At 45.9% G+C, this 25,493-nt stretch overlaps 1 protein-coding gene across 1 annotated transcript in view; it reads left to right on the top strand.

Annotated features, from left to right (window-relative positions):
* Positions 1–22,408: 22,408 nt before the first annotated feature.
* The window catches only part of LOC134603314 (arylsulfatase A-like), a 56,153-nt gene continuing 53,068 nt past the window's right edge, over positions 22,409–25,493 (top strand). The window contains exon 1 of the mRNA XM_063449169.1: positions 22,409–22,668. Within this exon, the coding sequence (XP_063305239.1) occupies positions 22,451–22,668 (218 nt within the window). The 5' untranslated portion in view covers positions 22,409–22,450. The remainder of the gene's footprint in view (positions 22,669–25,493) is intronic.

Raw genomic sequence — 25,493 nt, 5'->3', positions numbered from 1 at the left:
GTGCCATCGCACGGACGAAGACTGAGGATGAAGACGTCGAAAGAAGTGCTCTTGATAATGTGTATTTTTATGTTTTTTATTATTCAGGAAGGTAGAGATACCGACACACCTAGCTGTGAGGTTTGCATTAAGACTACTATAACAGGTAATCATATTTCAGAGACCCTAAATTGGCATTCACAATATGAATGTAAAGGATATGTATCAAGGTGTAGATACTTAGGTATAGAGTATAGTGTATGCTGTAACGGATCGCCTGGCACCCCGACTGGGTACCTCCGTTAATGGATGCTCCTAGCGCTCCCTGAGGACTCCAAGCACTCTGGCAGACACCACAATCACCGAACCGATGCAGCAAATGAATCCTCTCAAGCCTATGAATGCTGCAGACAGTTGAATAGGAACCATACGAATAGGTTTTCACTCCTTGCAGTCAAACTGGAACAGCATACAATAAATCCTCCCCCAATAATGAGACGACACTTCACTTTGAGGGTAAAACAGGAACTCTGGACTGGCTCATCCAGCCTGGCTTTTATTTCCATCTCACACATCCAGGCCACACCCAGGGGGAGGCATAAAATGACCAATAGTGTCACGGGTGCAACCCACACATCCCCTCCCCTTAGTGTGACACATAATCCCATTATGCATACAGTTTAAAATATACTTTTTACACAACTTTCATAAATCTAAAACCATACATCACATTCACATAAAAATACATATCCATAACACACATACATGTAACATATCCCCAGATAGCTCAGGTCTGAGTGCACATTATTAGGTGAATGGCACACAGACCACACAAATACAGTTTAATTGCCATGGAGCCAAAGTCTTTCCCATAGTCTTTCATTATATGAATAGGCTCCATGGCATAGCTATCTGGGGGTATCACCGCTCACACAGGGCAAGTACTGAATGGCCCCACTGTGTTTAAAGGGCCAGAATGAGTGACATGCACTCTGTTAGGGCCGAATACGTTTTTTAAAAGGGCCCAATCTCCCAGGGCCATAGTCCAAAGGCAGCAGGCAGCAATCAACAATACAGGAAGGACAGCCACAATAGGGTTCCGCTACACTGCTCCCCTTGCCCACAAGCCGGCATACACAGTCTGATCCAACACGGATCGGCTTGGGGATGTCCGGGGCTCACGGATCATTTTTCTAGGTCAGTTTGTCTGGACAACCCGTCAGCATTTCCATTCTGCTTACCCGGTCGGTACTGGATATTAAAGTCAAAGGGCTGCAGCGCCAAACTCCAGCGCAGCAGCCTGGAATTGTCCCCAGCCACCCGGTTCAGCCATACTAACGGGTTGTTATCCGTGAGCAAGGAAAAGGGCTGTCCATACAGATAGGGCTGCAGTTTCTCTAGGGCCCACACCACAGCCAGGCATTCGTTTTTCGATGGCGGCGTAGCTTACTTCTCGAGGTAACAGCTTGCGACTGATGTAAGCCACGGGATGTTCTCCGCCATCGGCCCCGACTTGGCTCAGTACTGCTCCCTATCCAAACATAGAAGCGTCTGTGTGAACAAGAAATCGTCTAGTTGGATTGGGAGCTGCCAAGACAGGGGCATTTATCAGTGCATTTTTCAGGTGTTGGAATGCCTACTCCGGGGTCCAGACCTACTCCGGGGTCCAGACCTACTTGGCGGGGAAGGTTCTTACGGGTCAGGTCCGTGAGGGGTTTGGCCAGGGCGCTATAATTGGAAACAAACTTCCTGTAATACCCCGCTGTCCCTAGAAACGCTAAAACCTGGGTCTTAGTCCTAGGGGTGGGCCACTGGGCTATGGCCTCTACTTTGGCAGGTTCGGGCTTCTGTTTACCGCACCCCACTCTATGTCCCAGGTACTGCACCTCAGCCATTCCTATACTACACTTAGCCGGCTTCAGGGTCAAACCAGTTTCCCTTATCCTGTCTAGTACAGCTCCTATATGGGCCAAGTGTTCCTGCCACGTATTGCTAAAAATAGCAATATCATCCAGGTAGGCACAGGTATATTCCTGGAATCGATCTACCATCCTCTGGAAGGTAGCTGGGGCGTTTTTCATCCCAAATGGCATGTCCTTAAACTGATACAAGCCAAATGGGGTGACAAAGGCCGACTTCGGGATGGTGTCTGGGGCCAGGGGGATTTGCCAATATCCTTTACATAAGTCAATAGTGGTGAGGTATTGGCCCCTGGCCATTCTGTCTAGTAACTCGTCTATCCGGGGCATAGGATAGGCATCTGACACAGTTTTCTCATTTAATCTCCTATAGTCCACGCAGAAGCGAGTCGTACCGTCTCGCTTCGGCACGAGGACTACCGGAGAGGCCCATGGGCTATCCGAGGGCTCTATCACCCCCAGTTGGAGCATCTCATCGATCTCCTTGCGCATGTTTTCCCTCACCGCTTCTGGGATGCGGTAGGGGGTCTGGCGCATGGGTAGTTGCCCTGGGGTCTCGACCCGGTGAGTTGCTAGAGGAGTGTATCCAAGTACATTTGAGAAAGTTTCTTGCTTCTCTCGCAACAGCTGCTGTACTTCGATACGCTCCTGTGGACTCATCCGGTCTCCCAGTGCAACTTCTCCTAAATCCCCAGACAGCCTCCCATCTCCCAGCAGATCTGGAAGGGGAAGGCTGTCACACTCGTTGGAGTTGGGTGCACAAATCGCTGTCACCTCCTCGGAACGTTCCCGGTAGGGCTTTAGCATGTTCACATGGAGCATGATTCGCCCTCCAGCTCCTGTGCAGGGGCCAATTATGTAAGTGGTGTCACATCTCTGTTCCACGACTTTATAAGGGCCTTGCCAGGCGGCCTGCAGCTTATCATGCCGGACAGGTTTTAAAATTAAAACTTTCTGTCCCACCTGGAAGCTACGGTCTCTGGCGCCCCGATCATACCATGTACGTTGACGCGTCTGGGCCGCCTGGAGGTTCTCTCCTACTGTCTTAGTTAGGGCCTCCAGTCGGTCCCGAAGTGCCAACACATATGGTATAATGGGGGTACCGTCTGCACTCCGGTCTCCCTCCCAATGTTCTCGGATGAGATCTAGGGGTCCTCTTACCCTCCTCCCAAACAATAACTCAAATGGGGAAAACCCCGTTGATTCCTGAGGCACCTCCCTGTAAGCAAAGAGGAGGTGTGGCAGGAATCTCTCCCAGTCCTTATGGGTCTCAGCAAAGGTTCGGAGCATTTGCTTTAAGGTGCCATTGAACCTTTCACAGAGCCCGTTGGTCTGGGGGTGGTATGGGGCGCAAATAATGGACTTAACATTGCACAACCTCCAGAGTTGTTGGGTGATCTCTGCAGTAAACTGAGTACCCTGATCCGAGATGATCTCCCTAGGTAACCCTACCCGGGAGAAGATCTGCATCAGGGCCTCGTCCACTGTCTCAGCGTGGATATTTGTCAGGGCCACTGCCTCGGGATATCGGGTAGCGTAGTCTACCACCGTGAGGATGTACCTCTTGCCGGAAGGGCTAGGTCTATGATATCCACCGCTATTCGGTGGAAGGGTTCCTCAATTATCGGTAGCGGATGCAGTTTTGCTTTCCGCCGGTCTCCCATCTTCCCACCCTCTGGCACGTGTCACAGGTATTACAATACTTCCGTACTTCCTGGCTAACTCCCGGCCAAAATAAATTTTGCGTCAGTCGGTATCTGGTCCGACTAACCCCTAAATGCCCGGATAGCGGAATGTCGTGTGCTATCCGCAGCAATTCGGCTCGGTACCTCTGTGGTACCACTAATTGTCTTAACACAATCGGGTCTACCCATCTACTTGCTTGTCGTACTCCCGGTATAACAGCTGTCCCTCCCATACAAATCTTTCCCCCTCTGCCCCAGGGTGGTCAGAGGTGACGTTATCTCTATATACTTGCAAGGTAGGGTCAGTTATCACCTCTGCTGCAAATTCGTTAGGGGGGGACCAGGGGACACAGTCTAGGGAAGGGGAAGGTTCTCTTACCTGGACCTCCGGCAGTGTGTTGTAGTCCTGGGTGCGGGCCTGTTGTCTGGTGACCACTGGGTGTGCTTCCTCAGTGGTGGTGGGCTGGGGCTCAAAAGCAGATGTGAGCTTTCCCAAATCGTTTCCCAGTACCACCTCTGCGGGTAACTGGGGCATCAACCCCACCTCCACCCTCCCTGACCCTGCACCCCAATGCAAATGGACGTTGGCAGTGTCCAGCCAGTAGACTGCTCCCCCAGCAACTCTGACTGCTATAGTCCGGTTAGTCTTAGCCTTGTCAGCGACCAAGTGGCTTTTGACCAGGGTTATAGTGGCACCAGAGTCTCGGAGCCCCTGTACTGCTTTTCCCTCCAGGTATACCGTCTGTCTGTGGTGCTGGCGATTATCGGCATGGGCTTGTAGTGGGTTAGCTTCGTGTAGTACCTCCCACTGTTCTATGGTGGTAACAGGAACCGCGGAGCCATAAGCAACTGGTGGCTCCCCCTGGTAGTGATGGGCAGCGGCTCTCGGGGGTGGTGGGGGCCCTGGTCGGATCCATGAGGATCGGTCTCGGAGTTGTGGGCACTCTCTTTTGTAATGCCCCCACTTCTGGCAGTGATGACAGGGCCCAGAGCTAGGTTGGCGGAAACGTGGTTGCACAGCAGGTGGTGGTGGTAGCTGTCGGGGTGGTACAGGGGGGTAGTTCGTTCCCCCAAAGGATTTCATCGTTACTTTTGGGGCTACCGGTTTCTGTGACCTGCGCGCATCTAGGTACTCATCCGCCTTCCTAGCCGCCTCTGTGAGGGATGCAGGGTTGCGGTCTCTTACCCACTCCTGTACATCAGTTGTTACCCCATCATAGAATTGTTCCATGAGCAACATTTGTATCACATCTTCCATGGATCGGGCCTTGCTGGCTTGCACCCATCCAAGGGCCGCCCGCTGCAACCTACTCGGCATGTGAGTCTTTATCTGCCTTTTTCAACTCTCGAAACCGCCTTCGGTATGCCTCTGGTGTTATGGCATACCGGGCCAATATAATCTCCTTTACCCGGCTGTAGTTCCGGATCTCCTCATCTGGTACAGTTCTATAAGCTTCTGCTGCCCTCCCAGACAACCACCGAGCCAAAATAGGTACCCAATCCTCAGTACTGATCTTATGTAAGGCACACAGTCTTTCAAAATCTTGGAGGAAAGCATCTATGTCTTCCTCCACCTCCACATAGTTTTTAAACGCTTGGTAAGGAATTTTTGTCTTACCCTCTGTACTGTTGGTATTTGCTGTGTCCCGTACTGTGGATGGTTGTGGCCTTTGGCGCAACATAAATTCTTGCACCTCGGTCATAGTCCTGGAAATAATGTCAAGTGTTGCATTTCCTCCATAAATGGCCAGTCTACATTGCACTTGCCTTTCAAATTCCTCTTGTTCTAACCCATCCGATGTGTTATGCTGTTTAGGGATTGCCCTGCCCTCGGTTTGATATTCCGCCATCACTTCTGCAATGAGGGTTGCTTTCTTTTTGTTGCTTGCTGCAATCCCTCTTGCTTCCAGTAGGTCCTTTAGCGTGGTTCTTTTAAGCTTAGCATAGTCACTCTCCATCCGTATTCCATTAATCCTTGTTCCCTTGTGAGTCTGGATCCCAGCGCTGCCAACCAATGTAGCGGATCGCCTGGCACCCCGACTGGGTACCTCCGTTAATGGATGCTCCTAGCGCTTCCTGAGGACTCCAAGCACTCTGGCAGACACCACAATCACCGAACCGATGCAGCATATGAATCCTCTCAAGCCTATGAATGCTGTAGACAGTTGAATAGGAACCATACGAATAGGTTTTCACTCCTAGCAGTCAAACTGGAACAGCATACAATAAATCCTCCCCCAATAATGAGACGACACTTCACTTTGAGGGTAAAACAGGAACTCTGGACTGGCTCATCCAGCCTGGCTTTTATTTCCATCTCACACATCCAGGCCACACCCAGGGGGAGGCATAAAATGACCAATAGTGTCACGGGATGTCCCCTCCCCTTAGTGTGACACATAATCCCATTATGCATACAGTTTAAAATATACTTTTTACACAACTTTCATAAATCTAAAACCATACATCACATTCACATAAAAATACATATCCATAACACACATACATGTAACATATCCCCAGATAGCTCAGGTCTGACTGCACATAATTAGGTGAATGGCACACAGACCACACAAATACAGTTTAATTGCCATGGAGCCAAAGTCTTTCCCATAGTCTTTCATTATATGAATAGGCTCCATGGCATAGCTATCTGGGGGTATCACCGCTCACACAGGGCAAGTACTGAATGGCCCCACTGTGTTTAAAGGGCCAGAATGAGTGACATGCACTCTGTTAGGGCCGAATACGTTTTTTAAAAGGGCCCAATCTCCCAGGGCCATAGTCCAAAGGCAGCAGGCGGCAATCAACAATACAGGAAGGACAACCACAATAGGGTTCCGCTACATATGCCATTTAGGAGTAGGCGAACCTAAGTGCTTCAATCCAGAGTATCAACCCCGTCCAATTTGGTTGACCCTCCGGAATGGAGACTCACAGGGGACCCTAATAAATAAAACAGTATTAGAAACCGTACATTCTTCGGGTGTTCTGCTATTTGATGCATGTAAGGCGATATCAAGTGGTAGAAAACCGTGGAATGTATGCGGGGATCTTAAGTGGGAGAGAACGTATGGGTCTAACGATAAGTATATTTGTCCCAGTAGTAAAAATAAGTACGTAAGTCCAAAATGCCCACATAGGGATTATAATTATTGCCCATATTGGTCTTGTGTGGGGTGGGCAACTTGGGGACAGACAGTAGATAAGGATATGTGTAACGGAATGCAGTGTAATAGCATACGATATCCGTTGGTACATTCAGGAAATCCACAGTCAGAATAGAAAGCAAGGCAATGTTCCCAATCCTCCCAATAACCGGACGAAACACAGTTTGGGAGTCAACTAACTCGGTTTATTCACACGCAGCATATTTATACAGTTCCCCATGCAAGGGGTTTCCAGACAGTAATTCCAGGGGATTTCTCCCAACATGCACTGTGACTTTCCCAACAGGCATTGCTGCACGAGAAGGATACTCCCACTAAAATGGACGATTAAGTGGATTATCCCCTCGTGCAGCAAAACCGACAATTGACATTAAAATATATAATTCACACAATATTCGGTACTTTGGGATAACTGAACGTTCGGTAGATAGCTGGGGTCGGAGCGCACACTCTGTGAGAATACCGCTCTGATCCCAGCTGAATTGACCGAACGCCGCACATAATACAGTTAAACATTAAAGTGGGTTAAAAAGTACCGAATAAGTACGGGACATATAATGTACCGAACGCGGAACTCCCGAACGCTCTGGAAATCCAGCGGTGTTCGGATCATTGAGTAGCCGTTTTCAGTTCCAGGCTCTCGACGACCGAACACCGCTGCAGAGACAAAGGATCCAAGATGGCCGACCGCCGCATGGTCGGTAGTCGAACGACGGCCACCTAGGAGAGCCCTTAATTACCGATTGCAACAATGTTGCAACCGGTTAATTGGTGCCACACGACCTGTGAATGTGTGGTCTACCTGGGGAGTCCACATTCGTACGGCGAACGGCCAGGATAGCCGTGTTTCGTCGTATGAATGCTTTGTATGCTGGTAGCATACGGCTGCCAGCATGCGAACGGCCATAGGACAATACATATACATTTAACGTTACACATTATATCTTCAGCCTACGGACAACCTGTACTGAATGTAGTTCAGAAGTGGCTAGGTTTGCCACAATGCTCCCCCAGAACCAAGCCGGCATACACAGTCTGATCCCAACGGATCGGCTTGGGGATGTCCGGGAGAGTACTCACAGATCACTTCTCGAGTTCAGTCTGTCTGGATAACCCGTCAGCGTTACCGTTTTGTTTTCCTGGCCGGTAATGGATAGTAAAGTCAAAGGGCTGCAGCGCCAAGCTCCAGCGCAGCAGCCTGGCATTGTCTCCAGACACACGGTTTAGCCACACTAACGGGTTGTGATCTGTGAGTAAGGAAAAAGGTTGTCCGTACAAATATGGCTGCAACTTTTTAAGGGCCCACACCACGGCCAGGCATTCTTTCTCGATGGCGGCGTAGCTCACTTCACGAGGCAGCAACTTGCGGCTTAAATAAGCTACGGGGTGTTCTCCGCCATCGGCTCCCACTTGGCTCAGTACTGCCCCCAATCCAAACATTGAAGCATCTGTGTGAACAAGAAATCTTTTAGTTGGATCAGGAGCAGTTAACACAGGAGCATTAGTGAGAGCAGTCTTGAGTCGTTGGAATGCCTGCTCACACTCTGGGGCCCATACAACCAGTCGGGGAAGGTTCTTTTTCGTCAGGTCTGTTAGGGGTTTGGTGCTATAGTCGGGAACAAACTTTCTGTAATAGCCGGCTGTCCCTAAGAACGCCAGCACCTGGGTCTTAGTCCTGGGGGTAGGCCACTTGGCTACGGCCTCAATCTTGGCTGGCTCGGGCCTCTGCTGCCCACACCCTACACGGTGGCCCAGATACTGCACCTCGGCCATACCTATGTGGCACTTGCTAGGTTTTAGCGTTAACCCAGCCTCCCCAATGCGATCTAGGATCGCCCCTATGTGGTGTAGGTGGTCTTCCCAGGTCTGGCTAAAGATGGCTATATCATCTAGATAGGCACAGGCATACTCCTGAAAACCGTCCAGTAGCCGATCTACCATCCGCTGAAAGGTAGCCGGAGCGTTTTTCATCCCGAAAGGCATGACCTTGAACTGGTACAGGCCAAACGGGGTGACAAACGCCGACTTGGGGATGGCGTCATCGGCTAGAGGGATCTGCCAGTACCCCTTACACAAATCAATGGTAGTGAGGTACTGGCCTCGTGCCATCTTATCCAACAGCTCGTCTACCCGGGGCATCGGGTAGGCATCAGACACCGTTTTGTCATTTAGCCTCCGGTAGTCAACACAGAATCGGGTGGTGCCATCCTTTTTAGGTACCAGGACTACCGGCGATGCCCAGGGGCTATCGGAGGGTTCGATAACCCCTAGGTGCAACATTTCGTCTAGCTCGGCTTTCATATGGGTACGGACGGATTCCGGAACCCTATATGGAGCCTGGCGCATGGGTAGCTGTCCCGGGGTCTCCACTCGGTGGGTGGCTAGCGGAGTGTATCCAGGTAAATTGGAGAAGGTAGTCCCCTTTGCTACAATCAGCGCCTGTACCTGGGCACGCTCCTGGGGGCTTAGCCGCTCCCCCAGCTGAACTCCCCGGGAGGGCTCTATCTGATCCTCGGGTTCTAGTAGGTCGGGTAAGGGTAAGTTTTCCTGATCCTCTAAGGAGGAGGCACAGATGGCCGTCACATCCTCGATCCTCTCATGGTAGGGCTTGAGCATGTTCACGTGGAGCATGCGTCTCTTCCCTACCCCTGAGCAGGGGCCGATCACATAGGTAGTGTCGCATCGCTGCTCCACTACCTGATATGGGCCTTGCCAGATGGCCTGCAGCTTATCTGTACGGACGGGCTTTAAGATCAAAACCTTCTGTCCCACCTGAAAGCTGCGGTCCCTGGCTCCTCTATCGTACCAGCGTCGCTGGCATTGCTGGGCCGCCTGGAGGTTGGTGTGTACAGCCTGAGTTAGCGCCTCCAGACGGTCCCTGAATTCCAGGACGTATGATATGATAGGGGTTTCGTTAGTGGTACTCTCTCCCTCCCAGTGTTCCCTAATCAAGTTCAAGGGTCCTCGCACCCTCCTCCCAAATAGTAGTTCAAACGGGGAGAATCCTGTCGACTCCTGGGGAACCTCTCTATAGGCAAAGAGTAGGTGAGGCAGAAACCTCTCCCAGTCTTTGTGGGTTTCCCCGAACGTCCGAAGCATCTGCTTCAGCGTCCCGTTGAACCTCTCACATAGCCCATTGGACTGGGGGTGGTAGGCGGAATTAACTATTGGCTTAATGCCACACACCTTCCACATCTGTTGGGTAACTTCGGCCGTAAATTGGGTACCTCGGTCCGAGATTATCTCTTGGGGAAAACCTACTCTGGAAAATACCTTCATTAATGCTTCCGCTACGGTCTCAGCGTGGATATTAGAGAGGGCCACAGCTTCGGGGTACCTGGTGGCGTTGTCCACTATAGTTAGGATATATCTTTTGCCAGAGGGACTGGGTTTTGGCAGGGGCCCTACGATATCCACTGCTACTCGGCTGAAGGGTTCTGCTATGATGGGTAGGGGGCATAGCCTGGCTTTGTGGCGATCCCCTCGTTTACCTACACGCTGGCAGACGTCGCAGGAGGTGCAATACTGGCGCACATCCTGAGAGATCCCGGGCCAGAAGAAGGCATGTGTCAAACGGTATCGGGTACGGGTCATCCCTAGGTGTCCTGACATGGGGATGTCATGAGCAATTCTCAGCAGCTCCTGTCTATACTTCTGGGGTACCACTAGCTGTTTATTAGTTAAGGTGACAGATCCCCCCACATCTTTTGCCGTGACACGGTATAGCAACTCTTTCTCCCAGATGAACCGCTCCCCCTCTAACCCTGCTTGGTCTGTTTGTGCCCGGTCCCTATATACTTGGAGAGTGGGATCGGTCTGGACTTCGGTCGCAAAGGTAGTCGGGGTATCCCAGGACATGGAGGTCAGTTGGGGAACATGGTCTCTTACCTGAGCCTCAGAGTGTATCGGGGTAGCCGTGGTGCGAGCCTGTTGCCGGGTGGTTACGGGGAGGGCCTCCTGGTACGGAGCCTGGGGAATAAAAGCGGAAGTCATTTGGCCCAAGTCATTCCCCAGTACAACATCGGCAGGTAAATTCTGCATCAGCCCCACTTCTACGGTCCCCTCTCCCACACCCCAATCCAAATGAACTTTGGCAGTAGGTAGCCGGTATACTGCTCCCCCGGCCACCCGTACTGCCACGGAGCCGCCAGTGTGGGTTGCGCCTGGTACCAAATGTGGTGCAACCAAAGTTAAAGTGGCTCCCGAATCCCGGAGCCCTTGTACCTCCTTCCCCTCCAGGGTCACTAGCTGCCGATGGTGTTGTCGGTTGTCGGTGGCTCGGACTGACATTACTTCGTGCAGCACCCCTAGAGGCTCCTCAATTTGAGCGCTCAGCAATTCTTGGGTGGCAGGTGCTACCTGGTAATGGTGCGCAGCAGCCCTGGGTGCCAAATTTTGTCGCACCTGATTCCAAGCTTGTCGGCTCCGGTTTTGGGTGCACTCTCGAGAAATGTGCCCCCACTGCTTGCAGGTGTGACACTGAATGTTAGCCCGGCCGTTGTATCGGGAGGGGGTTGGTGGAGTATTCAGTGTCGGCCTGTGCAGGGGTGCGGTGGGGCCGGTAGGGATAAAATTATTGGGTGGCCCTGTAATCCGAGGGAGAGTCTTATTTTGGGCACCGTGATGCCTCCTGGCATCAAAATGCTGATCCGCCAATTTAGCGGCTTCGGGTAGGGTGAGTGGTTTACGGTCTCTCACCCATTCTTGTGCTTCTGGGGACAAACCATTAAAAAACTGTTCCAGCAGCATTAACTGCCTCAACTCCTCCATGTTAGTAGCGTTGCTGGCCTGTATCCAGCCTAGTGATGCTTGGTCCAGCTTGTGCGCCCATTCTGCATGAGAGTCTTTCTCAGGCTTGCGCAAGCCCCGGAATTTCCGCCGGTACGCCTCTGGGGTAATAGCATACCTCTCCAAGATCGCCCTCTTTACTTTAGGGTAATCCTTGCTGTCCTCTCGGGGTACAGCACGGTAGGCTTCAGCCGCCCTACCCGATAATTTGCCTGCCAGCAGCGGCACCCATGTTGCGGGTTCCAAATCGTGCAAATCGCACAGCCGCTCAAAGTCCTGCAAATACCCATCAATTTCGTCCTTTTCTTCACAAAACGCTTTAAATGCGTGATGTGGGACTTTGGGCTTTACCTGTCCGTAGGTGGAGGTAGTAACAGACTCTGCCCTAGGCGGTGTCGCTGGTGTGCTGGTTGCCATCAGATAATCCTGTACATCCGATACCATCACGGTCAATATTTCCAGCGGTACTGGTTGCGGTAAGAACGCCAACCTGGTTCGTAGCTCTTTTTGGAATGGGGTCTCTTCCATGGCTGGTGGGGGTGTAGCGCTGCGGGCTCTGTCTCCCTCCATCAGTTCAGCGATCAGCACAGCCTTAGATTTGTTGCTGGCTATCTTACCCCTGGCTTCCAGTAGCTCTTTTAAAGTCTGTCGTTTTAGTATGGTATAATCAATCTCCATACGAATTGCCCTTGCTTTCCTTGTTCGGTAGTTCCAGTTTACACGAACGCTGCTTTTTCGGCTGTAAGGTTCGGATCCCGTCGCTTGCCACCAATTGTAACGGAATGCAGTGTAATAGCATACGATATCCGTTGGTACATTCAGGAAATCCACAGTCAGAATAGAAAGCAAGGCAATGTTCCCAATCCTCCCAATAACCGGACGAAACACAGTTTGGGAGTCAACTAACTCGGTTTATTCACAAGCAGCATATTTATACAGTTCCCCATGCAAGGGGTTTCCAGACAGTAATTCCAGGGGATTTCTCCCAACATGCACTGTGACTTTCCCAACAGGCATTGCTGCACGAGAAGGATACTCCCACTAAAATGGACGATTAAGTGGATTATCCCCTCGTGCAGCAAAACCGACAATTGACATTAAAATATATAATTCACACAATATTCGGTACTTTGGGATAACTGAACGTTCGGTAGATAGCTGGGGTCGGAGCGCACACTCTGTGAGAATACCGCTCTGATCCCAGCTGAATTGACCGAACGCCGCTCATAATACAGTTAAACATTAAAGTGGGTTAAAAAGTACCGAATAAGTACGGGACATATAATGTACCGAACGCGGAACTCCCGAACGCTCTGGAAATCCAGCGGTGTTCGGATCATTGAGTAGCCGTTTTCAGTTCCAGGCTCTCGACGACCGAACACCGCTGCAGAGACAAAGGATCCAAGATGGCCGACCGCCGCATGGTCGGTAGTCGAACGACGGCCACCTAGGAGAGCCCTTAATTACCGATTGCAACAATGTTGCAACCGGTTAATTGGTGCCACACGACCTGTGAATGTGTGGTCTACCTGGGGAGTCCACATTCGTACGGCGAACGGCCAGGATAGCCGTGTTTCGTCGTATGAATGCTTTGTATGCTGGTAGCATACGGCTGCCAGCATGCGAACGGCCATAGGACAATACATATACATTTAACGTTACACATTATATCTTCAGCCTACGGACAACCTGTACTGAATGTAGTTCAGAAGTGGCTAGGTTTGCCACAATATGATTGTTACTAAGTTGCCTACCAAACCGTATTGTAAGTCTATGGAGTGTAACCCAGTCCATATACTTATTAATAATCCTGAACAATTTTTAGATAGGTTTGGTAACTTATTTGGGTTCCAGATATATGGGACGGGTTTGTATCCTGGGACAATATTATTTATAGGGATAGAGACCGATACCGTATCATCCCAAACTCATCAGGTTTTCCATTCTTTTTATGAAGAGATGAGTGTAGAAAATAAGATTCCCCATAATGCTAAGAACCTGTTTATTGATCTAGCCGAGAGTATTGCTGGTAGTCTTAATGTGACCAACTGCTATGTGTGTGGAGGTACTAATATGGGAGACCAATGGCCCTGGGAAGCAAAGGAGGTAATGTATTCTGGTTCTGAGACAATTGAACAGATAACATCTTCTCAAGCCGATTATCAAATGAGTGTTAGAGGTAAATCTGAGTGGCGATTAAAGACCTCCATTATAGGTTATGTTTGCATAGCAAGAAAAGGAATAATGTTTAACACATCTGTAGGAGAACTAACTTGTCTAGGGCAAAAAGCTTATGATGATACTACAAAAAATACAACCTGGTGGTCGGCTTCAAATATCTCAGAACCACCTAACCCGTTTGCAAGTTATGCCAATTTAAAGGACGTATGGTTTGATCTATCTATCACATCTAGTTGGAAAGCCCCAGCAAATTTGTACTGGATCTGTGGTAAGAAGGCCTATTCGGAGTTACCACAGGGCTGGGAAGGGGCATGTGTGTTAGGTATGCTCAAACCATCCTTCTTCTTGTTGCCTATTGAAACAGGAGAGACTTTGGGAGTTAAAGTATATGATGTGAATCATAGGAAGAAAAGGGGACCCCTAGAGATAGGTACCTGGGAAGATAATGAATGGCCTCCCCAGCGTATCATAGATTATTACGGGCCAGCCACTTGGGCAGAAGATGGTACTTTCGGATATAGAACCCCAATATATATGCTCAACCGCATTATAAGGTTACAGGCAGTGGTTGAGATAATTACCAATGAGACCTCACAAGCGCTCAATCTTCTAGCGAAACATAATACTAGGATGAGGACAGCCGTTTACCAAAATAGATTAGCCTTGGATTACCTATTGGCAGTAGAGGGAGGTGTATGTGGGAAGTTTAACCTAAGCAATTGTTGTCTTCAAATAGATGATGAAGGGCAAGCAATAGCTGAGCTTACTAGCCATATGGTTAAACTAGCGCATGTGCCTACCCAGGTATGGAAAGGGTATAATCCAAGTAGTTGGTTTGGTAATTGGTATGAGCAGTTTGGAGGACTTAAGGCATTGGTAGGTGGAGTCATGATAATTTTGATGCTGTGCCTTCTCCTACCATGTCTGATTCCTTTGGTAGTTAGGTCTGTGCAGAGCATTATAGAGAATATAGCAGAGAGAAAGGCTGCTGCACAGATAATGGCTATATATAGGTATGAGGCTCTAAATCAGGGAGAACTAGTGCTGGAAGAGGAATGTTGAGGGATTCATATCGTTAGGGAGTCGCAAAGTCTGGTCTGGTTCATAGCAACCTGAGGTGTAAGCAAACTATGGTTAAGTGATGCATCTGGAATTGTGAAATATCAGAAGCATCAAAGGGGGGAATGTGGTGGAATCTCAGTAAAAATTAATTTACTAAGACAAGATTGCCACATGGTATGTGCATTTGCATGTGGTGATGTACCAGTTAAGTCAGTTACACGTAGCTAAGATACAATCAGTAGTGTAAGGAGCATAAGTAGGAATACAGGATATACGAGTATTTCCCCTCCTCCATTGTGCTGGGTAAGCCATGTGGTCAAACAGGATTTTAGTCTCTATTCGGTTGATTAGATAAGAGTATGTGTAGGTTGAACTGATTATGGGAGGAGCTACATGCCTATATAAGGGACCTACACTGTATGATCAGGACTCAGACTTTGCTGTTTTTTGGTGACATTAGTCCCTCTGAGTCCCGGTCGGTGAATCGAATAAAGAATCTCTTCCTTCCTGAAGAAACCTGTGTCCATCTCTCTGTGCTTGGCTTCCGTCAGTTTCTCCGGTATCAAAACAGCCAGGGAGGATTCCTTCCTACTTCTGGTAGTAGCTCCCCTGAGGTAACAGAAATGGCAGGCAAGCTGGTCACCCTCATAGACCTCAGACCAGCTCCTCAGCTCCAGACGTGCGAGCGCATGCACGAGACAGCGCGTTTACATAAGCCCCAGTTGGAAGCTTCTCAATGAGAAGCCTCTGATTGGTTGTTTTCCTGTAAAGAGACTGAAAGTCTCTTCCAGGGAAAAAAAAGGAGGGCTTGCTAAATACTGCAGTTCATAAGATCTGCAGACTTTGCAAGCCTTTTTACGATATACGACCAATGAATACATGAAGAATCCAAGATGTATTCACCTTGGGTATATCTACTAAAACAGTCCTGTAGAGTTCTGTATTACTCTCATATTAACCAAAGAGAAAGCCAAACTAAAATGGACTGCTGATTAGATAAGAGTTCAGAGGTTTTGGATCAGCAAGAACACGTGCACATTTCACTGACTTACTGTTTCTTTGCTGCCACTAGAGATAAAATTAGAACACGGCATTGCTAAATGCTCAGTTATTCTGTAGCCCTCTTGTCCGACAACATTTGTTCCGTTCCTGTCTTCCTCCACTCCACTTCCCATTTCCTGAATTTCCTTCGGCTTCACCAGATTTCTGGATTTCTGACCCTTGCTTTATATATCGGATCTATAAATCTTCTCTGCCTGCCGTGACCTTGTACTCACTTGTACTCACTCTGGCTACTTTTCATCCATCCTTGGTTCTTTGATTTGCAATTTCCTAGATTTTCTTTACATTTATATAGTGTTACTATAGCTATGTGCTACCATAAATTCCCTTGGAGTCTGTCCTTGGGGCCGATTATTTTTAAGGATGTGCTGTCTGCCTGCAATTGGGGTCCAGCTCTGTAAGCCCTGACAATAATGCAGCTCATTTGTTTGAACAGGTACTTACTCTAGCTAATTTTTTTACCAGCAGCCTCTATTGGGTCCTTTAGTGTGAAAGGCTACCTTGTGCCTAGGGCATGTTACCTACACTGAACAAAATGATAAACGCAACACTTTTTCATGAGCTGAACTCAAAGATCTAAGACTTTTACACAAAAGGCCTATTTCTCTCAAATGTTGTTCACAAATCTGTCTAAATCTGTGTTAGTAAGCATTTCTCCTTTGCCATCCATCTCACAGGTGTGGCATATCAAGATGCTAAATAAAATGTGCTAATATGTGCAGTTTTACTGTATTGGGAGGGTTTGAAAAAGAGTCCGTAGCTGGTGTGACCACTATTTGCCTCACGCATTACATCTCCTTCGCATAGAGTTGATCAGGTTGTTGATTGTAGCATGTGGAATGTTGGTGCTCACTAACACAGATTTAGACAGATTTGTGAACAATATTTGAGAGAAATAGGCCTTTTGGGTGCATAGAAAAAGTCTGAGATCTTTGAGTTAAGCTCATGAAAAATGGGGGCAAAAACAAGAGTTGCGTTTATAATTTTGTTCAGTGTAGTTATATAGTTACATAGTTATATAGGATGAAAAGAGACACGTGCCAATCAAGTTCAGCCTTCCCCGCATCTGTTTTTTGCTGTTGATCCAAAAGAAGATTACACAATACTTCATGGTATGAGTTATCTGGGTTCCGCAATATAGATCCCATTTAATACCCCTTTAAAACTGGATACGCTCCTTCCCAACCCATGATCCCCTAACTAGAATAATCATTCGGGGGAACACATATAGAGGATAATCTCAGGTTACTGTTGCAATGTTATTAAATACTAAATATTTATGATCATATTTTCTAAGCTTGCAGTCCAGTATATTTGCTACATTGCTGGTTTAATCAAGGATGTGCATAAATGTATTATTCACATTGCAAGCGTCTCCGGTAAAAGCTCTAATATTGCAAACCGCAGCTTTGATTTTCTCAAATACACACATTATATTATCAGATTCTATAGAAAAGGGTGTTGGCAGGTTAGGAAAGAGGGTCTTCCCCTCACGCTTCTAACATTTGATCATGTAATAGCTGCACATTGTTCATAAAGTCACCTTAACACTGGCAGGACCAAAGCAGAAAGCAAGAGGATTAAAGGGATGGACAGAATACCCTTCCCCCACCCTGGTCAATGTTTATATGTTTCACAACCTAGTTTAATTGCACACATTGATCACGCGTGTCCTGTGGCAGATGAGATCTACTTTACAGGCTTCCTGCCGTACTGCAAAACTGTTCCCAGAGGGTGAGAGCTAAATTTGCAGCTGCTTCTCAAAATAATAAATAATAACACTACAAATAAGTGAGGCGGATGGTATGAAGATAGTTAATTAGCCGCTAGAGGGTTAGGACGAAAACTACTAGAAGACCAAACCAAAACAAATGATTAAAAACAGCAGAATTTAATAAATCAAATAATGTGGAACTACAGAGCCCATGATGCAATGCCAAACTAGAACACTACACATGATTTGCCGTCATTTTCATGACCGTAACGATTCAAAGCAAAATGCTGAGTATATAAACAAGAGCCCATTATTCTCCTTATAATTAGGTATTCTCTCATTTTCGCTTTATTGTCTTCTGTCTTCTGAAATTATATTTGTAGATTATTACTGCAATGTCATCTTCAATGTCCTATAAATTTAATACTAAACTGTGGAAGTTTATGTCCCGTAGAAATTAACGTGCAGTATTTCTTTAAAGTGCCTGTTTAAATGTATTTGTATTTAGCAAGCAAAAAATAAAGTTAAAGCAGCTATTTACTACACAGATAAATCTTCAAACAGGCAGTAATTCTCAGTATCCCAGTTATGTGACAAATGTTTGGCCTTCAATGACCATCACCTAAAAGCTAAGTTTCGATATCAAATACTGATATCAAACTACTGTGCAGAAATACCTTATCCAAAATTTACATTTGTAAATCCATCAACATCTAATGAAATCATAGAAAATGTGGCCTGACTATTTAATTGTTTGTATTGTAAGATATTGCATGTATAATGTACAATAATGTCTAATGGCAGTAACAGTGGTTTTTTTCTATACTAACTGAAAAAAGGGAAGGAGGGGGTGGTGTGTGTGTGTGTGTGTTTTGTTTTTTATTCTTTTTTTTTAGGCCGAAAAATATCATGCATTAAATCAGCACTAGATATAGACTTTATGAAATACTAATTTTCACTGTGTTGGAATTTCACTGAAATTCCAACCCATTCAAGAGAAATAGAGACAAAGTAGGGACTACTCTGTATCTGTGTTTCTCCACCACCTGACTCTCTTAGACTCTGGGAGGAATCTACCAGTCAATCCCAGCAGCTGTCACCAGGAAATTGGCTGTGTCTATGGAGGATCCTACACTCTTGTGGGATCCTCCATAGAGTTCAGTGCTGTACCCTCGAATGTGCGTGAGAGTGCAGCATTGACAACGAAGTTGAAAAGGAACAAGATGGCGGTTCCCATGAAGGACAGGTTCAGGCAAAGTAAATATCACCTTTACCTGCAGCCCCCTTTCCCCTCCCGCCAGTCACCAGAATCCCATCAGTGATGTCACTGTTTAATGTTGACAGTGCATGATATGCATTAAAGTGGATCTGTTAATTTTCAGTATTTCAGAAAAATATAATATTTTATGAAAAATGTATCATGACTGCAAGTATATCCAAAGATACCATAATACAAATAGGGACTTATCTTTCTGTTTGACATGCCTGAAATTGACAAAAATTGACAAAAGACAGAACTCTGACATCATCTTTTTCAATTTCCAGCAGCCATTCAAATGATGCCTCTGGGATTGAGGCTTCAATATATAACGGCTCCCATAGTCTTGCAGGATCCTCCATAGACCTCAGTATTGTACTCTTGTACAAGAGCACAGCACTGACGTGGCTCCTGGCAAATGAAGTGCCAGAAGCTGAGTAAGACCACCAGAAAGATGATGGCAGTGGCCGCAAGGGACAGCTTCAGATAGATAAAACCTACCTTCCCCTGCACCCCGCGTCCACCAGACTCACGCCAAATCTGTTACTTTTGAGTCTTTGAAAAATATGCAAACACCTCTGAAAGTGACAAATATGCTTTAAAGAAGGTGCCAATAATAATAGTAAAACAACTGAGTATTAAGCAAACTTTAAAAAGAAAAAAAAAATCTAATTTCTCAAAGTTTAAAGGGACACTATAGTCACCTGAACAACTTTAGCTTAATGAAGCAGTTTTGGTGTATAGAACATGCCCCTGCAGCCTCACTGCTCAATCCTCTGCCATTTAGGAGTTAAATCCCTTTGTTTATGAACCCTAGTCACACCTCCCTGCATGTGACTTGCACAGCCTTCCATAAACACTTCCTGTAAAGAGAGCACGATTTAGGCTTTCTTTATTGCAAGTTCTGTTTGATTAAGATTATCTTATCCCCTGCTATGTTATTAGCTTGCTAGACCCTGCAAGAGCCTCCTGTATGTGATTAAAGTTCAATTTAGAGATTGCGATACAATTATTTAAGGTAAATTACATCTGTTTGAAAGTGAAACCATTTTTTTTTTCATGCAGGCTCTGTCAATCATAGCCAGGGGAGGTGTGGCTAGGGCTGCATAAACAGAAACAAAGTGATTTAACTCCTAAATGACAGTGAATTGAGCAATGAAATTGCAAGGGAATGATCTATACACTAAAACTGCTTTATTTAGCTAAAGTAATTTAGGTGACTATAGTGTTCCTTTAATTGTGCAGCCTGTCCAAAGACTGCCAGAGATGGTTCGGCTCAGAACACTCCCATGGTAAGCAGGACACACAGCAGTAACCCTTGGGTTCCCTTCCTTTCTGTGTATCATGCATTACCTCTCCTTGAGGAGTTACGCTTGGTCTTCATGGCAACTTTCCTATGTAGTGTTTGAGGTTTGTATGTAAAGGGAAGTAAATGGAAGAGAGAATGTGAAAATACAGCATATCACTGAGCCCATAATCTATAAAATGCATGAAAGTCGTGTTCGTGCCAGGCGTATCCCTTTAAGTATGCAAGCAAAGTGTGAAATGTTGCTCAAGGCCCTGATTGGTTATAGTGTGTCAGCCAGATATGGAAGGTCAAGGATGCTTAGCTTTGTTAGAACTGTGGTTTAACCTTAAATAGGCTCATAGATATGGTCTCTTTTTTTGATCAAAGTAACTGATCTTTATATACTGGTGGAGTGGAACTGTTGCATCTGTGTGAGCAGAGTAAATGTGTAATATTTGTGAGTCTGCCGGTGTTGTCTAAAGGGAGGAGAGTAAATCTGTGGTGTGTGCCAAAAAGGTAGTAATGTGGTGATGCTTGTGTGTATTGTGATAGAACAAAGTGTGAATTTGCTTTGATTCTGTAAGGAGTTTTTATTATCAGTTCAACTATTTTGAAATTCTCCAACCAGGATAATGTTAGACAATGATATTATTATGTATGTCTTATTGGACCCACCCCCAGAATGTTCGTCCAGCCAAAGAACTTGGACAGCACTTGTCTAGCAGGAGGTTGGGATGGTAGAGACAGATGGTGAGTAGACTGCGTAGAAGATAAAGATCAGATTATAAGGGATGATTAACGCAAAGATGCGATGACAAAGGTGTAAGCAAGAAAATTGGTTACTTTCAGGAAATGCATAATGCATCATTAAACAAATGGGTTTTCAGAGATCACAAAGCTGTTCAAAATATGACAAAGTCTAAGACAGTGAGGCAAGGAATACGGGAAGAAATAGCTACTAATTAAATTATTATATGTTATTATTCCCGTGGACATAACTAGGGCAGTTGTGAAAATATTTAAAGACCAAGCTGAGTTTTACTCTGGGGGTAACCAATGAAAGGACTGACAGTGAATCACAAGTGATCTAAATACATTTAGTGCACATGTTCTTAGCAGATAATGGAGGACATAGGGGTTCGCTATTTTGGCGCATTAGGACTTTGTAGTAATACAGGTAGGACATTAGTATAAAATAAAAAAACTGGTTGTGCTTGGAAAAGACAGATCCTGATCACATCTTAAGTAAAGGATTGTAAAATGTAGCACTGACAGGGTATTCACCAAAACCTGGAACTATTGATATTTGACAAGGGAAGGGCACATTTTAGGCGAAAATAATTGAACTGGACAGATATCAGAAGAAGTGAATGTCAGACAACTCCTGGTTTAGCGAGTATTATTGTTAGATTGCAGGCTTGAGATATTGGCACTATTGCAACACTATTTATAATTAAATATCAAATGCTGGTATTGAAATTACATGTGGGATACGACCCCGGGAGATGGGAAGAGAGGAGACTGCATTCTAGCTTCCAACGTACAGCAGAAAAGGTCAGGCGAACAGGGATTTACCCCATTAAAAGGGAACGGTTACTTATCCCAAAATGTTTAATATTATGTTTACTTATCCTCATATCTAACAAACATGTATTGCTGAATTGTGGAAAAAAAATAATTAAATGTAAAAATCCACACCTATTTTTCTAGCAACTGGGTGCCTCCATCTTAGCTCCCTGTCAATCATTATTAGTTCCGTCCCGTGTGCATGACAGCGGGCATAGAGAAAACGCAGAGGTGAGGAAAAATGAAACAATGTTTCTATTTCTCCGCTTCACTAGCCATTTTTGCCCTGGCTTTGCCATTTCATCAACACTGGATTATGATGTCATTTGCAAAATATTTAAATTGAAAAAAATATGGAGCATCTCATAAAAAAAAGGTTTAAAAAAGTTATATATGTTACTTCAAATGTTTCGTACAATGGTATAAATTCCAGCAAAGTAACACTTCACCTTACTCACCATTGTACGTTAGGCATTTTGCAATATTATACCAATTTAACATAAATCACTGTATTTAAGCACTATATTTGCTGTTGTGTGTTCTGCTACTCTGCCAGATTGTCTGGTATATAATAAAGTTATCCCTTCCTTCATTGCTGTTCTTTTATTTCTATTGAGTGAGATTAGTGGACCCTGCCCTTGGTGCATGGTTTACATGTAGTGGGTGTAACTGGAGTCTTATCATAGAGGGAATGGACCAAATTTGTTTGCCTTTTCCGAAGCACAAGAACAGGAAAGCTTCAGACACACTAATACAAGCCTGAGACTGGCCTTCCCCCATGGCAGTCTGGATCTTCATCGTTGTGGGATTTTTTCTCCAGCCTGTATTTAGTAACCATCCAAATATTATACTTATCTTTGCTGATGACTTGGGATATGGCGACTTGGGGTGCTATGGACACCCCACCTCCCTCACCCCCAATCTTGACTGGATGGCGTCTAGAGGACTGAGATTTAAAGATTTCTACAGTACAGCAGCTGTGTGTTCCCCATCCAGGTAACAGAATGCATACACTTCACATGTATTTATTTAGATTGTAAACCGTATAAAGTAAGAAAACCTTTCTAGGTTAGTTCAAACAAACAATGCTGCAAAATAAAAATATAAAATAATTGTTATTTTTGCAGCCACACCTTGATTGAAACGCTTTTGGAGTGGATCACACAAAGCATGGGTAGGCAAACGTGGGCACCTGAGATATTGAGTACTATACCTCACATGATACTTTGCTATCGTTAAAGTTATAAGAGCACTATGGGTGATGTAGTCCACATCCGTAGTGCCAAAGGTTTCATGCCCCTGACATAAAGTATATAAAGAAAAATAATTAAGCAAAAGAATAAAAAATTTTTTTGCAATATATCACCACCCCAAATTTGTGAAACACATGTATGCCTACATTTTGAACAGATATTTCTGTTTCCCCCAATGTTTATGTGTAGTACAACTATACTAGCTTCACTTACTGTACCCCCTATGCATCCCCAGCATTATGGATGTAAAAGCATTATCGGATATGTAGTCCACAACATCTGGAGTGCCTATACTCTAATGCCAGCTGTATTATAGTTATAATAGTGTCACAGGTAGCACAATAAAATGAAAATGACACTATTGACTCAAATATATACATGTCCCATATAAAGTAAAAGTTTTAAAGGGATCCTATAGTGTCAGGAAAACAAAGCCGTTTTCCTGGCACAATGGGATCCCTTTAAAACTTTTTTTTTTTTTTTTAGGTTTAAAAGGTCCCCCCTCCCTCGCGCCCCCCTCCATTATTCAATGCTTTCCTATGGGGAAAATCTGACACTGGAGGTCCGTGAGAACGTCCAGCGTCAGATAACGGACCAAAAGTCCATTTGGATTCTGGAAGCACACCCAGTGGCTGTCTGGTAGACAGCCACAGAGGGCAGACTTAGAGCTGCCATATTTTAGATTGCAGCACTAAGTGCAAAAGGGTCACAGCACCCAGACCACTTCAATTAGCTGAAGTGGTCTGGTTGCCTACAGTGTCCCTTTAAAAAAAAGATGCTTTATTGTAAAATCTCATGCAACTGCTGCACTTGCATAAACTACAACAGCAAACAAGTGAGCGGATGAGCTTCCACTAACAAGGAGCCTCTCATTCTAGTCTAGGGGTTTGATCTTATGTTATATGCTCCTGAATAGAGGTTATTGGAAAATGTAGCAATTCTATTCATCATGTAAGATGAGCATAAATGTTGAATAAGCTGATATCAGCCATAATGCGGCTGTAATCAGCCTGCTGACAGCCCCATTCACAATTTTGTAAATGGTTCTATGAACAGTATTTGCCAGAGCTGCTAACTCTGCATGAAAAGCAGCTGTGACTTGGTTTCTCTTTTCTAGATATGGAGATGTGAGCTGCCTTGGAAAACTTTCTATAAAAGTTCTATAATGCACTGTGTCAAAGTTCTATAATGCTCAGATATACAGGTGGTTATTTCTCCAATATGAAAGTGTGCAACCATGGGAGTTCACAATAAAGGAAAACAAAATGCTTAATTGTAAGATTTGAGCAACAGCATAAAAATGTAATATCACCTTGATTTACCTTGATAACGTGTGAATAGTCTGGCAATGAGGCTAATACATTAACTGTATACTGTTACACATCTGCCCTTTTGTTTGTTACATCCTATACAAACAGACTCACTAACACACACACATTCAATGACAAACACATACTCTCAATAACAGACACATATTCTTTATCTGACACACACTCACCAGCAGATGTCTAGTGGGGCAGTGAGGCCAGGAGATGCCCAGCGCGGCAGTGTGTTCAGCAGATGCCCAGTTGGGCAGTGTGGCCAGGAGATGCCCAGTGAGGCCAGAAGGGGCAGTGATACCAGGAGATGCCCAGTGGGGCAGTGTTCAGCAGATGCCCAGTTGGGCAGTGTGGCCAGGAGATGCCCAGTGGGGCAGTGTGGCCAGGAGATGCCCAGTGGGGCAGTGTGTTCAGCAGATGCCTAGTGGGGCAGTGTGGCCAGGAGATGCCCAGTGAGGCCAGGAGGGGCAGTGATACCAGGAGATGCCCAGCGGGGCAGTGTGTTCAGCAGATGCCCAGTTGGGCAGTGTGGCCAGGAGATGCCCAGTGAGGCCAGGAGGGGCAGTGATACCAGGAGATGCCCAGTGGGGCAGTGTTCAGCAGATGCCCAGTTGGGCAGTGTGGCCAGGAGATGCCCAGTGGGGCAGTGTGGCCAGGAGATGCCCAGTGGGGCAGTGTTTTATCAGTGGACAATGTGGCCCAATCCATGTAGGATGAGCACGCCATTTAATTTGGAAAGTGTATGAGGAATCATAAATTATAGCAATTATATTGCTGCAGCAATTGCATGCAAATCTCTGAACATATAAGCAACTGTGTTAAGGGAGCCTGGGACAGATAACCTCTTCACACGATAAGCTATGCAATAAATATTGGTTTCTATGGTTCTTAGTGTTAATTGCTAGAAGAGAATACGCACACAGATATTTTTCAGGAATGGAGAGCTTCCCAATGAACGACATGCACTCTGGTACAACAGATAATGATTGCTTTTAAAAATATATAACTGATGCAGACAATATGTGGGCACACACAGTCCATATACCCTATGCACTTACTTTTGTTCTAAAACAATTGCTAGTCTGTATTCATACCTACCATTTAATAGTAGGAGACCAATCACATGGTGTGTCCTACAAAAATAGAGACAGCCCAAGGAGCATCTAAGGTTTGTTGGTGGCTATCAGTTACAAGTCACCCTTTGCACATATGCAGAGCACTCTAGAATCCTTCCAGGGTATTGATTAAA

This window comes from Pelobates fuscus, chromosome 3, assembly GCF_036172605.1.
Source record: "Pelobates fuscus isolate aPelFus1 chromosome 3, aPelFus1.pri, whole genome shotgun sequence".
Lineage (NCBI taxonomy): Eukaryota > Metazoa > Chordata > Amphibia > Anura > Pelobatidae > Pelobates > Pelobates fuscus.
Note: the sequence above shows the minus strand (reverse complement) of the source record. Positions and strands in the feature narration are given on the sequence as shown.